General features: G+C 44.5%; 1 protein-coding gene across 19 annotated transcripts in view; it reads right to left on the reverse strand.

The window, feature by feature from the left end:
• The window catches only part of LOC308184728 (transcription factor RFX3-like), a 248,621-nt gene that overhangs the window by 38,684 nt on the left and 195,353 nt on the right, over positions 1 to 14,584 (reverse strand). For 18 of the 19 annotated variants that reach the window (XM_080572124.1, XM_080572119.1, XM_080572120.1 and 15 more), the window contains 3 exons: positions 7,978 to 8,090; positions 7,065 to 7,180; positions 6,085 to 6,239 (listed from right to left, as the gene is read on the reverse strand). In XM_080572124.1, coding sequence (XP_080428250.1) covers positions 6,085 to 6,239; positions 7,065 to 7,180; positions 7,978 to 8,090 — 384 coding nt within the window. Of the gene's footprint in view, positions 1 to 6,084; positions 6,240 to 6,366; positions 6,451 to 7,064; positions 7,181 to 7,977; positions 8,091 to 14,584 lie in introns of those variants that run through there. The other variant, XM_080572122.1, reaches the window with a different exon arrangement.

The raw sequence follows: 14,584 nt of genomic DNA on the forward strand, positions 1-14,584 counted from the left end.
ATTATATTCCTGTCTTAATAAACTGTCTTTATCTCAACTCACCGGCTTCACTTTCCCGTTTTTCTCCCCCATCCCAGAGAGGGAGGGGGGAGGGTGAGCGAACGGCTGTGTGGTGTTTAGCTGCCAGCCGGGTTAAACCACAACAACTAGTTATCTGCGAGAAGAGGCCGACCCCCAGCTCCCCACAACTTTCTTTCAGGTAGTTGTAGAGAGCGATAACGTCTCCCCTGAGCCTCCTCTTCTCCAGTATAAACAACCCTAGCTCCCTGTACTGGGTCGGGCTGGGATGTTAACTTTCCCTGCAGCAGCCCATACAGTGCTGTGCTCTGCACTCGTAGCTAGAACAGCAATGGTATCACACCAGTGTTGTGTCTGCTGCTGAGCAGTGCTGGCACAGCATCAGGACTCTCCCTAATTCCCCTAGGGGTGGGGAAAGATGTGAGAAAAGAAACATCACCAGGGCAGCTGACCTAAACCAACCAAAGGGATATTCCATACCATACGATGTCACACTCAGCAATAAAAGGTGGAAAAAGGAGGAAGAGGGGAGGGGTGGGCTCTCGTTGTGAAAACGTCTGTCCTCCTCCCGAACACCGGCTACGTGCGTTGAGACCCTGCTTCAAGGACATGGTCAAGCATCGCTCATTTGTGGGAAGTAGAGAGTAATTTCTTTCCTCTGCACTTCCACATAGCCTTTGCTTGTTTCACTTAGTTTTCCCTTTCCCCCTCCCTTTTCCCCTTTCCTTTTTCCCCTTTAGTTAAATTGTTAATTGTTTAGTTAAATTGTTTAGTTAATAATAATCTTTCCTTAATAATTATTTTTTTCCCTTTAATTAAATCATCCTTATCTCAACCCATGAGTTGTTCTTTCCTTTACTTCTTCCCCTCCTCATCTAAGGAGGGGGAGTGAGAGAGCGGTTGTGGTGTTCAGCTGCCCAGCACGGTAAAACCACCACGGTCCTTTTTGGCGCCCAACGTGGGGCTCGAAGGGTTGAGATAACAGTAGAATTGATTAAAACACTTCAAGGAGGTGGTCAAGCATCGCTCATTTGTGGGAAGTAGAGAGTAATTTCTTTCCTCTGCACTTCCACATAGCCTTTGCTTGTTTCGCTTAGTTTTCCCTTTCCCCCTCCCTTTTCCCCTTTCCTTTTTCCCCTTTAGTTAAATTGTTAATTGTTAATTGTTTAGTTAAATTGTTTAGTTAAATTGTTTAATTAATAATACTCTTTCCTTAATAATTATTTTTTTCCCTTTAATTAAATCATCCTTGTCTCAACCCGTGAGTTGTTCTTTCCTTTACTTCTTCCCCTCCTCATCTAAGGAGGGGGAATGAGAGAGCGGTTGTTTTTGACGGATTGGACCATTCGGTGGGTAAGGAATTGGCTGGATGGTCAACGACTCAGTGTCCAGGTGGAGATCAGTTGGAGGGAAGGGATGCCATCCAGAGGGACCTGGACAGGCTTGAGAGGTGGGCCTGTGCAAACCTCATGAAGTTCAACAAGGCCAAGTGCAAGGTACTGCATCTGGGCCGGGGCAATCCCAAGCACAAATACAGGCTGGGCAGAGAATGGACTGAAAGCAGCCCTGAAGAGAAGGACCTGGGGGTGTTGGTGGATGAGAAGCTCAACATGAGCCGGCAGTGTGTGCTTGCAGCCCAGAAAGCCAATTGTATCCTGGGCTGCATCAAAAGAAGCGTGGCCAGCAGGTCGAGGGAGGTGATTCTCCCCCTCTACTCTGCTCTCGTAAGACCCCACCTGGAGTACCGTGTCCAGCTCTGGGGCCCCCAATATAAGAAGTACGTGGACCTGTTAAAATGAGTCCAGAGGAGGGCCACGAAGATGACCAAGGGGCTGGAGCACCTCTCCTATGAAGACAGGCTGAAGGAGTTGGGGTTGTTCAGCCTGGAGAAGAGAAGGCTCCGGGGAGACCTTATAGCGACATTCCTGTACCCAAGGGGAGGCCTACAGGAAAGCTGGGGAGGGACTCTTTGTCAGGGAGTGGAGCGATAGGACAAGGGGGAATGGCTCTAAACTAAAAAAGGGTAGATTTAGATTAGACATTAGGAAGAAGTTCTTTACTCTGAGGGTGGTGAGGCACTGGAAGAGGTTGCCCAGAGAGGTTGTGGATGCCCCATCCCTGGAAGAGTTCAAGGCCAGGTTGGATGGGGCTTTGTGCAACCTGGTCTAGTGGGAGTTTCCCTGCCCAGGGCGGGGTGTGTGTGTGGGGGGGGGGCTGGAATTAGATGATCTTTAAGGTCCCTTCCGACCCAAATCATTTTGTGATTCTATGATTCATAATTTTTCATAACTGCATTACTATTACTTCTACTTATATTCTAATATACCTCTTGGAGTACATTTGCTTTTTCTTTTTTTTTCTTAAGCACCTCCCCTCAAAACCCCCAACAACAACAACAACAACAAAAAAACTGATTCAGCAAAATATTTAAGCATTGGGCTCTTAAAATACATTTAACTGCTTGTCTTTGAGTACTTGCTCAAAGTTCATCCCTACTAAATTAAGAATTGGCTGATATGATTTTGCTGAATTAGGACTTTTATACACATCTCTCTCTATAACTTGAATCTTTATTACAGAATCACATAATCACAGAAGGGTTGAGGTTTGAAGGGACCTCTGGAGATCATCTCGTTCAACCCCCCTGTTCAAGCAGGGCCACCTAGGGCAGCTTGCCCAGGACCATGTCTAGACGGCTTTTGAAGATCTTCAAGGAGGGAGACTCCACAACTTCTCTGGGCAACCTGTTCCGGTCATCCTCACAGTAAAGAAGTGTTTCCTAATGTTCAGACAGAACCTCCTTTGTTTCAGTTTGTGCTTATTGCTTCTTGATATTTCACTGGACAAAAGAGCCTGGTTCTGTCTTTATACCCTGAGATATTTTTTACGTATGAGACTTCTCCCGAGCCTTCTTTTCTCTGTGCTACACAGTCCCAACTCCCTCAGCCAACTAGACTTCATGCCACTGACCACCACCCTCTGGGCCTGGCAGTTCAGCCAGTTTTCAGTCCACCTCACTGTCTGCTCATCCAGCCCATACTTTTAACAGCTTCTCTATGAGGATCTACTGGAAGACAGAAGTCATTCTTTATAGAAAGCAATTATGTAATTTCTTTACTGTTTTTAGTGAAATGAGATACATATTTAATTTTGATGCTAGATAGAAGCTAGATAGAGTTTATATGACTTTTACTTTGCTATTTTTAACCAGTTAGTGGCACAAAGCATATGTTATGTTATTTTGATTCTAATCATGTTATGATATTTCAATTCTAATCACTAAATTCAGTGACCTGCAAGGGTGAGGTCTTCTACATTTTAATTTCTACTGCAAACATAAATAATCAAGAAGGTTTTAGTGTTGATACACAAGCAAGAGTCTGCAGTTATTACTTTTTTCTGCAAACTTACATATAAGCAATAAACGTAGATGTTTTATTTACTGTGCATCTTTTCTGTAGTTATTTCAGTCTTCATCATGTGGTAACACTAGCCTTTATTTCCTTGCTTGATAATACCTTCTACAAAGTAATGCTTGCAAATATTTTCCTGAGTTGCTTCTTACAACATTGCTAGCGGAGGCAGCCAACAGATGCAGCACTTTGCTCAGCAGGTTACACAGAAGGGGGCCAGAAACTTTGCAGAGAATTGCATCCATGTCCTAAGCAATGCTGTTAATGCATTGCAGGGCACCACCTCCAGCTGTTGGAGCAACTATCCCTACAATATCAGAGGCCTCAATCCAGACCAAACTCCCAAGGGAGGATGCAGCTCTCAGGGTACAAGGAGTGCCTGGGGTCTCTCACTGAGGCTGGGGCAGAGGGAGACAGTCTCCTTCCCTGCAGAAGGTGTGCAGCAGTACAGGATCTGTGCTGCCGAGGAGGTGCGGGAGGAGGTCAGCAGATTGTGTAGTGCCAGAGGTGATAAGAAAGAGATTGAACGGTTCATCTCCAAGACCCCGCAGCCTGAACCCCCAGCTGTATTGAAGGAGGATTGGGTGGTCTGTGCTTATTGAGTTAGAATCATAGAATCATTAAGGGGACTAACTACTATTAACTACTCTTTCTGAGAAGAAATTTCTCCTAATTTCCAACCTAAAGGGTTGGAAATGGCGAAGACTGGAAGCTTGTGACTTCTGACAACAGGAAGAAGGCTCCCGCTCCACCTGCATATCTCCAACTAAAGAACAGGTTTGGCACCTTCAGAGCAGATGAGGGTCTGGGAACTCTGTCCAGTGAAGCATCCAAGCTAACTAAGCCTGAGCCATGCAGCAGTACCAGAAGGAAGTGGCAAGTGATAACAACGGGAAACTCTGTGCTGTAGGGGATGGGGGACCACATGTGCTGACCTGACCTGCTGTGTTGAGAGGTTTACTATTTTCTGGGGGCTTGGATCTGGGATGTTGTAGAGATATTGCAGAGGTTTGTCCGGCCCTCGGACTATTACCCCTTATGAATCGTCACCGACAATACTGCCAGGGGAGACCTGGAGTCATAGCCAGTGTGACTACATGCACCTGGAGGCAATGGAACAAGGTCATGGGGGGCTCAGGCAATATCCTCCTTGATCCTTCCAGTGAGAAGGAAGGGTTTGAGGAGGAATGGGAGGATCCTGTGGGTCAACAGTTGGTTGCCCAGCTGGTGATGACAATAGGGATTTGTTTTTTATGACCGTGGGGATGTCTCTTTAAGAATCAAAGACTGCTAAAGAGATGGGATCCACCTGACCAAGTGGGGCAAAAGCATCTTTACCAGCAGGCTGGCCAACCTGGTGAGGAGAGCTTTAAACTAGAAATGACAAGGAAGGCCCACAATCAAATGAGGAAGTGGTGGAATGGGTTGACAAGGAACGGGTGCAGGGTGTTATGGAAAAGAGAGAGCTTGTAATCAGAAAAACAGGGCTGAAGGGGAGACACTCTGCTGGATGCAATTCTTACAAACAAGGAAGAACTGTGGTTGGAGCATCCTGGAAGGTTGTGAGCAGCCTGGGCTGCATTGACCGTGAGATGGTGGAGCTGAGAATCCTGAGAGGAGGGAGCAATGCAAATGGAGGATCACAACTCTAAATTTCAGGAGAGCAGACTTTGGCCTGTGCAGGGACCTGTTTGGAAGAATCCCACGGGGGAGAGTCCTGGAGAGCAGAGGAGGGTCCAGGGATATTCAAGAATCACCTCCTCCATGCTCAAGAATGGTCCATCCCAGTGAGCAGGAAATCGAGCAAAGGTGGCAGGAAGCCTGTGTGGATGAACAAGGAGCTCCTGACTAAACTCAAACATAAAAAGGAAGCATATGGGAGCCGGAAAAAGGGGCAAGCGACCCAGGAGGAATACAGAGACACTGTCTGAGAGTACAGAGATGGGGTTAGGAAAACCAAAGCCCACCTGGAGTTGAAACTGGCGAGGGATATGAAGGGCAACATTAAGAGCTTCTACGGGTACATCAGCAGCAAAATGAAGACCAGGGAAAATGTGGGCCTGCTGCTGAATGGAGCAGGGATCCTGAAGACCAAGGACATGGGAAAGGATGAGGTACTGAATGCCTTCTTCACCTCAGTCTTTACTGGTAAGGACTGCTTTCAGGAACCCCAGGACCCTGAGGCCAGAGGGAAAGTCTGGTCTGGGAAAGTTTTTTTATATGTAATGCTAAGGTCTACTGAAGTCAGTGGAAAGACTGTCTGACATTAGTGGACTCAGACTCAGGACCATAGTGCATTCTCATCTGTCAGGTAGACTAGTGCCAGTGTGTAAAGGAACCCATTTTTATCTTAAAATTAATAAAAACTTAGACTTTGCAGTGACAAAAGCATCTTTCATAGGGAAATATATTCCAAAAACTTCTGGAGAGTTCCCTAAATGCAGTGAAATATCCAGTCTCCTTTTCTTTAAATACAGTGCTTACATCAACTCCAGTACACCTTCCTACTCAACAGAATTAAGGAAAGATGACACATGCTACATTTATATCCTTCGAAATCATTCCCAAAAGTTTCACGTGATGCACAAAAACACCACCACATAAAACAAACCAAACCAAAATTCTTATGAGGTGTTATCTGTGTTTAACTTACTAGGAATAGGTCTAAGGACATCAGGAATGAGAATCTCCACCAAAGCCTGGTACATCACATGGTCACAATTACAAATCCATTTCAGAATAGACTCATTTTTGCACAGAGCAATCAGTTTTCCTTTTGGAAGTCGACTTTCTATTTCAGTCAGGTTGCTGGCGTGAATAAAAGTAACAAATTAATAAGTGAAAATGCATTTACATACAGATAAGTACAATGGACTTTGCTTATTTAATAAAAACTTTATAAAAGTCTCAGTTACATCCAATTGAACCTCTTTACCTTGTTCATATGAAACTGGGGAAAAATGGCCTCCAAAGTTCAGCTCCAGCCCATAAATTATGCAGAGGTAGCATAAAAATGGTCCTTGGAATTTAAAAGAACGGGACAGTATACTGTGTAAAGATACTTTGACTATAGTCATCCAAACAAAGGAAAAAATGGAAGATGTATACAGTCATTTCAAGGCTTTGATTTGACACCTGCTGTTATATTATGATGATAGAGTAAAGAGAGACATTTACTGGCCTTGGTTAGTAAATCATGAGATCTGGAAACATGAATAAAACAACTAGTTTTGGAAGAGTCAGGAAGCTAAGTGAGGTTTGTCTTGCTGACATCATTTAGAATAGAATAGAATAGTTTAGTTTCTTCTGATCAGGGGTATTTTTACTGTCAACGATGGCCTCATGTCTTTGTTCTTTTCCTTATCTTACTAACATCTACTTTTTCCTGTCCATTATTTTTTTTTTGGGGGGGGGGGGGGGGGGCGGCGGTGGCGGCGGCGGTGGCGGTGGTTTCAGTGTTCCAACCCCCCCCAGCCAACACTTGCTGAAATGTATCCTCTAACATCATCCACGTTTCCATCATCATGTTCTCCTAAAGTACCCTCTATTAAACAGGGCTGTTTATTAAATTATAAATAATAGTAAACAATATAATAATAAATTATTATTTATTTAAGAGAGACATATACTGACCTTGCTTCAATAATACCAGTGCCATCAGCTGGAGCAGAAGGAGAATAGCGCCAGAAAGTTTGCCACAATTTTTCTATCAGGCTAAACTGAAGATTCACAACAACATCCACTATTGCCTAAAACAATATAAAACAAGTGCAGATAGTCTTCTGCCATTTTTCTCCTCCAGCTCCTTCCAGTGGTATAGCTCTCCCCTCCCCTTAGTCATTTTTCAGAAAAAGTGATAAAAAATTAGATTTATAAATAAACAATGTATTTTAATAGCTTTTTAGCGATGAATTTTACTAGTGTGCACAGACTCAGATCAGTCCAAGTGAAAATAGAAAGAATTCTCCAGAAAAGAGCTTAAGGAAACATATCAGGTGACTTCACCTAAACAGAACTTTTAACACTATTAAAAACACGTAGGAAAATTGCTATTTCATTAATTTTTTTACTTCATTAAATTTTTTCAGGCACCTTCAACAATAATTTTAAGACATTATTTAATATGAAATGTTAACAACCTTAAACAACTTGTTTCTTTAAAACTTGAAGAAAATAGCGAGCTTGTTTTTAACATAAATGCTAGAAACAATAATTTAATCTGATTTCAACCCCTATAAACAAAAGCAAAGCTCTGCATATATCTAAAGTGTAATTTATCTAAAAATCTCCAAATATATGCATTATTATATTCCAGTCTCAGTATTCTATTACACATTTTTTTCTTTCCTGGTAAAGAGAAATTTCAGAGAAATCGTTTTTCCAATTTCATTTTTAATGAAATAAGCAAACTATTTGGTTAGCACATCAGATATCAATAGCCTGCCTGTAGTATGTTTTGTGTCAGTCATCCAGTTGTACTGATTCTCACTAGAAGACATGAATTTTCAATGAAGAATGATTTATGTGAATGCCTTTTTTCCCTTACCTCACAGTGCTCTCGATAAAGACTTTGCAATGATTTTATGTCTTCAAGAGCAGTACCATCTGGTAGAGAAGATATTTCAACTTCTCCAAACTCTGGAAGTATTCGAGATGTATCTGTTTCCATGACAACATAACAGAAGAAAACCATTGTGAATGGTGCCAACTACAGCTCAATTAGAAAAGATTTAAGAATGATGTAAATATATAAAGTCTAGAAGGTCATAATGCCCAAAGAGGAATGTCTTTCATATTTAATATATTTTAATGTTGCAAAAAAAAATTGTTAACAAACCAGCTAGCTATTTTTTTTTAAACAAAAGGAGATATTAAGTTATTCTTGGCAGGTAGCAGATTAAAATGATTTCACACATATATTGTATCTGTATATAAAAAAAAAGCTAAGATATCAAAGAATATGACAGGATAAAGCAGAATATAAGAGGTTAATACTATTAAATGTTTTTTTGTTTTTATCAGTTGAATAGTTTTTGTATTGTCATGAATGTAAGGGTTTCCTAGACTCAGCAGCATATATTTATTTGAAATTTACAAGACTTTCAACTATAGCCAACATGTACGTTTACTATTGCTCACAAATGTTTCTAAGAGATACACTAGTATGGGGCCAAGTGGGGGAATATATTGTCAACCAGGGAGAACGTGGAAGGAAAAATTCAAAAACGTGAACTATAGCCTAAGGTTCCCAATGATTTCAGTAACAGCAAGGCTAGGCCAAAGAATGTGGATCTTCAAAATATCAATGTATGAACTCAAAACTAAGTGTACAATTATTGCAATAAGATATTTAATAGGCTTTTTTACTTTAGCAAATTACTAAATTACCATTTGTTTCCACAGATGGGAAATCAATAAGATCAGTTACATCAACAAATGCAATATATATATAATATAATCCCATTTTATGTGCAGGTGGCAGAACACTGGAACAGGTTACACAGAGAGGTTGTGGAGTCTCTCTCCTTGAGGATATTCAAAAGCCTCCTAGACATGGGAAGGCTGGACACCCCACCCCCCCCACCCCCCCCCACCCCCCCCCCGCCCCACCATGGGCAGGGACACCTCCCACACTAGGCTAGGTTGCTCAAAGCCCCATCCAACCTGGCCTTGAACACTTCCAGGGATGTGGCATCCACAACTTCTCTGGGCAGCCTGTTCCAGTGCCTCACCACCCTCATAGTAAAGAATTTCATCCTTATATCTAATCTAAATCTACCCTTTTTTAGTTTAAAACCTGTTGTGGTTTAACCTGGCAGGCAGCTAAGCACCAAACAGCCATACACTCACTCCCCCCCCCCCTCCCCCCCCCCCCCCCCCCACTGGGATAGGGGAGAGAATTGAAAATAAAAATCACAAAACTTGTGGGTTGAGATAAAGACAGTTACATAGAACAGAAAAGGAAGAGAAAATAATCCTGAGACTACTACTACTACTACACATAAATGTATATACAACAGGTGATGCAAAATGTAATTGCTCACCACCTGCCGACCAATGCCCAGTAACTCCCCGAGCAGAGATCTCCCCCCCACCCAACCTTCCCAGTTTTTATCGTTCAGTATGACACCATATGGTATGGAATATCCCTTTTGGCCAGTTTGGGTCAGCTGTCCTGGCTCTGTCCCCACCCAGCTTCTTGTGCACCCCCAGCCTTCTCGCTGGCATAAGAAGCTGAAAAGCCCTTGCCTCTGTGTAAGCACTGCTCTTCAACAACTAAAACATCGGTGTGTTATCAACATTATTTTTCTCCTAAATCCAAAACATGGCACATACCAGTGGCTATGAAGAAAATGAATTCTATCCCAACCGAAACCAGGACAAGATCCACCCCTTATTCCATACCCTTTACATCATGCTCGGGTCCCACTTTCCAATGCATCCCAATTAATCACCACTTTTCTGTCTTTTGATATATGCACACACAGATATCATTCCCTTAGTATATGGGCCGTCACTCTAAAATGTCTATGGAGTTCGTTTAGTCCATGACTCCGGGTTCCATCTGTCATAACAATCCTTCAGGGCAAGAGAGATGGGGTGTGGTGTTGAATTGTTGCATGCTGAGGCCAGCTCTGGCTCCATCACCGCTGCGCTTGTCTGGTTCTATCACTGCTGCACTTCGCTCAGTTCCATCAAAATACATTCTTCATTAATCTGGGTGACTCTTACTGTAATACTGCTGATGGGACATATAGCAACCATAGTAGTGATTACATGCAGTATTATACAGCAATTAACATAATACAATTCAAATCGTGGGCTATTCTTTCTCAACATCAAATCCCCTTGAGGTACACACCGGACCTCCCCATCCTTCTGCATTACCCACCAAGTGCACCCAGGTCCATGAGCAAAAGCAATCCCACAGACAGGTTTGCCTTTGCTCGAGGCAGGAATAACCCAGACTGTCTTCCACAGCATGTTCTTTATGTGCACTACAGGGATTTTATCCCCTTCTACAGTACGTATGAGATTTGATTGGGCAGGTCCGGCTCAGTTGGCAGATCCTCTAGTGTTGACTAACCAGGTGGCCTTTGCTAAATGCGCATCCCAATGTTTGAATGTCTCAGCCCATTGCATCTTTTGATTTTCCCGGAGGCTGGTGCATGATAGGGGATGTGACATACCTATTCAGTGTCATGCTCTTTGGCCCAGGTATCTATAAGGTTGTTTCGGAAATAAGTCCCATTGTCTGACTCAATTCTTTCTGGGGTGCCATGATGCCATAGGACTTGCTTCTCAAGGCCCAGGATAGTGTTCTGGGTGGTGGCATGGGGCGCGGGATATGTTTCCAGCCATCCGGTGGTTGCTTCCACCACTGTAAGCACATGGTGCTTGCCTTGGCAGGTTTGTGGGAGTATGATATAATCAGTCTGCCAGGCCTCCCCGTATTTATATTTCAGCCATCATCTTCCATACCAGGGAGGCTTTAAACGCTTGGCTTGTCTGTTTGCAGCACATGTTTCGCATTCATAGATAACCTGTGCAATGGTGCCCATGGCCAGGTCCACCCATCGATCATGAGCCCATCTGTATGTTGCATCTCTGCCTTGATGGCCTGAGGTGTCATGGGCTCACCAAGCCATAAATAATTCACCCTTATGTTGCCAGTCCAGATCCACCTCAGCCATTTCAATCTTAGCAGCCTGATCCACCTGCTGGTTGTTTTGATGTTCTCCAGTGGCCTGACTCTCAGGTACATGAGCATCTACATAGAATACTTTTACAACTAGGTTTTCTACCCGGGCGGCAATTTCTTGCCACAGTGCAGCAGCCCGGATGGGCTTGCCCCTGCGCTGCCAGTTGCTCTGCTTCCATTGCTGTAACCACCCCCACAGGGCATTTGCTACCATCCATGAATCACTACAGAGATAGAGCACTGGCCACTTTTCCCATTCAGCAACTTCTAAAGCCAGCAGGATGGCCTTCACTTCTGCAAATTGGCTCGATTCACCTTCTCCTTCAGCAGTTTCCGCAACTTGTCATGTAGGACTCCATACAGCAGCCTTCCACTTCCAATGCTTTCCCACAATACGGCAGGACCCATCAGTGAAGAGGGCACATTGCTTCTCATTTTCTGGTATCTTGTTATACAGCGGGGCCTCTTCAGCACGTGTCACCTCCTCCTCTGGTGATATTCCAAAATCTTTGCCTTCTGGCCAGTCCGTGATCACTTCCAAAATTCCTGGGCGACTGGAGTTTCCTATTCGAGCTTCTTGTGTGATCAGTGCAACCTACTTCCTCCACGTAGCATCAGTTGAACATCCAGCCCAGCACCGGCAGTCGAGGTGCCAAGAGGAGCTATGCTTCAGTACCAGCCACTTCTGAAGCAGCTCGAACCCCTTCATATGCTGCCAATATCTCTTTTTCAGTTGGAGTATAGCAGGTCTCAGATCCTCTGTATCCCTGACTCCAAAACCCTGGGGGTTGACCTTGACTCTCCCCTGATGTTTTCTGCCAGAGGCTCCAGGTGGGGCCATTCTCCCCAGCTGTGGTGTAGAGCACATTTTTTACCTCGTCCTGCATGGACTGCCTAAGGGCTACTGCATGAACTATCTCCCATTTAATTAGTTCAAAGGCATATCATTGCTTAGGGCCCCATTTGATATCATTCTTCTTACGGGTCACTTGATAGAGTGGGCTTACAATCAGACTGTAATTTGGAATGTGCATTCTCCAAAAACCCACAATGCCTAAGAAAGCTTGTGTTTCTTTTTGCTAGTTAGTGGAGACATAAATGTTATTTCGTTGATCACATCCACTGGGATCTGACGATGACCATCTATCTTGCCATTTTATTCCTGAAAAATGTATCTCATGTGCGGGTCCTTTGACCTTACTTTGTTTTATGGCAAAACTGGCTTTCAGAAGGATTTGGACTATTTTCTTCCCTTTCTCAAAAACTTCTTCTGCTGTGTTGCCCCACACGAGGACGTCATCAATGTACTGCAGGCGTTCAGGAGCTTCCCCCTGTTCCAGTGCACACTGGATCAGTCCATGGCAAACGGTAGGGATGTGTTTCCACCCCAAGGCAGTTGATTCCACATGTACTGGATGCCCCTCCAAGTAAAAGCAAACTGTGGCCTCCACTCTGCTGCTAAAGGGATGGAGAAAAATGCATTAGCGATATCAGTTGTGGCGTACCACTTGGCTGCCTTTGATTCCAGTTTTATTGAAGTTCCAGCATGTCTGGCACTGCAGCACTCAGCAGTGGTGTGACTTCATTTAGGCCACAATAATCCACTGTTAGCCTCCACTCTCCAATAGACTTCTGCTCTGGCCATATGGGACTATGAAAGGGTAAGCGAGTTTTGGTGGTCACTCCTTGGCTCTCCAGTCAACGAATCAGCTTATGGATGGGAATCAGGGAGTCTCGGTTGGTGCGATGTTGCTGCTGGTACACCGTTGTGGTAACGGATTGGCACCTGTTTTTCTTTAACCCTGAGCAAGCCCTCAACAGAAGGGTCCTCTGAGAGACTGGGCAAGTTAGACACCTTTTTAATTTCTTCCGTCTCCAAGGCAACTATACCAAAAGCCCACCTGTACCCTTTTGGGTCCTCAAAGTACCCTCTCCTTAGGTGGTCTATGCCTAGGATGCACAGAGCCTCTGGGCCAGTCACAATGGGATGCTTTTGCCACTCATTCCCAGTTAGACTCACTTCGGCCTCCAATACAGTTAGCTGTTGGGATCCCCCTGTCACTCCAGAGATACAGATGAGTTCTGTCCCTTTATAGCTTGATGTCATTAGGGTATACTGTGCACCTGTGTCCCCTAGAGCCTTATACTTCTGTGGGTCTGACGTGCCAGGCCATCAAATCCACAGAGTCCAATAAAGTCCTTTTCCTCTACCTGTCTGGAGGCAGGGCCCCTCCAGTCCTGGTCATAGCATTCATTACTCTGTCTGGGGGACTGCTCACTGGAAACTGGATCAGTAGTTTTCCCAGAAGAACCCCCTTTTGCAATTCTTTTTCCTTACAACTCATGTGCCCGTGCCTCTATGGTCAAGGTAGATTTTCCATCCTGCTTCCTCATGTCCTCTCCATGGTCACGTAGGTAAAACCACAGGGTGGCACGGGGTGTGTACCCACTATATCCCATTTCTTGAGCAGAGGGACTCTCATTTCTAATAGCTGAGATACTGTTTCGTACATGTGGGGAGGAAGATATATTCTCTTTAAGTTGGTGGACCTCTTGGGAAAGTTTCTCCAAAGCATTCTTTGAGTTGATGAACTGCTTGAGAAAGTTTCTCCACAGCAGAGATGCAGTTCCATAGGGAAGAAGAGACTTTCTTCGTACTGCCAGTATTGTCCAGCCAATTCATTCACTGTGTGGTCCTTTCCATCTTTCCATGTCATTACTGCCAATGAGCTAGGGTACAACGATGGTGCACTCCATACAAATTTCCTCCACGTGGGTCGCGTGCACTGGACTTCATCTGGATCTTTGGATAGCTGTTCGTTGTCCAGGTCATCATAAATCACCTCCAGCACAAGTAATTCCCGCAGGTACTAGATACCTCTCTCCATAGTGTTCCACTTGCCTGGGTGACATATTACATCTTCCTTGAAGGGACACCTGTTCTTCGCGCCTGACTGGAGTCACTTACAGAGGCTGAGGACTTGTGCCCCCTTTCCAATCTCTTTATCAGTGCCCCCTTCCCTAGCGAGAGATCCCAGTTGCTCATCTTCTCTGTCCTCTAATTCCAGGCTACTGGCCCCATTATCTCAGCATCAGAGCAGCCAGGTGACAATGTGCTCAGTGGATGATGGATGAAATCTTTTTGCACATCTCACAGCTCACCCAGGAATAGGGATCAGGTGGTTAGTGCCACGTTTATGAGATCTGCCTCTTTCTCTTCCTGTTCCCGTGATGGCCCTGCTTCTGAATAGCCTGCCTCATCCTCTTCTTCCTCTGTCCCCTTCTTAGTAGGAGTTTCTTCCCTTGCTAAATGAGCTGACTTTCGCATCCTTTGTTTCGCCTTGTGTATAGGGGTGGCAGATACCAGCACGGGTTGGTTCTCTGGTTCAGCCACAGGACCTGTCACAGGGGTTGGAGTGGCCTGTTGCGAGGCTTGGAACAGATCCAGAGG

Source organism: Anser brachyrhynchus (genome assembly GCF_964034855.1).
Source record: "Anser brachyrhynchus genome assembly, chromosome: W".
Lineage (NCBI taxonomy): Eukaryota > Metazoa > Chordata > Aves > Anseriformes > Anatidae > Anser > Anser brachyrhynchus.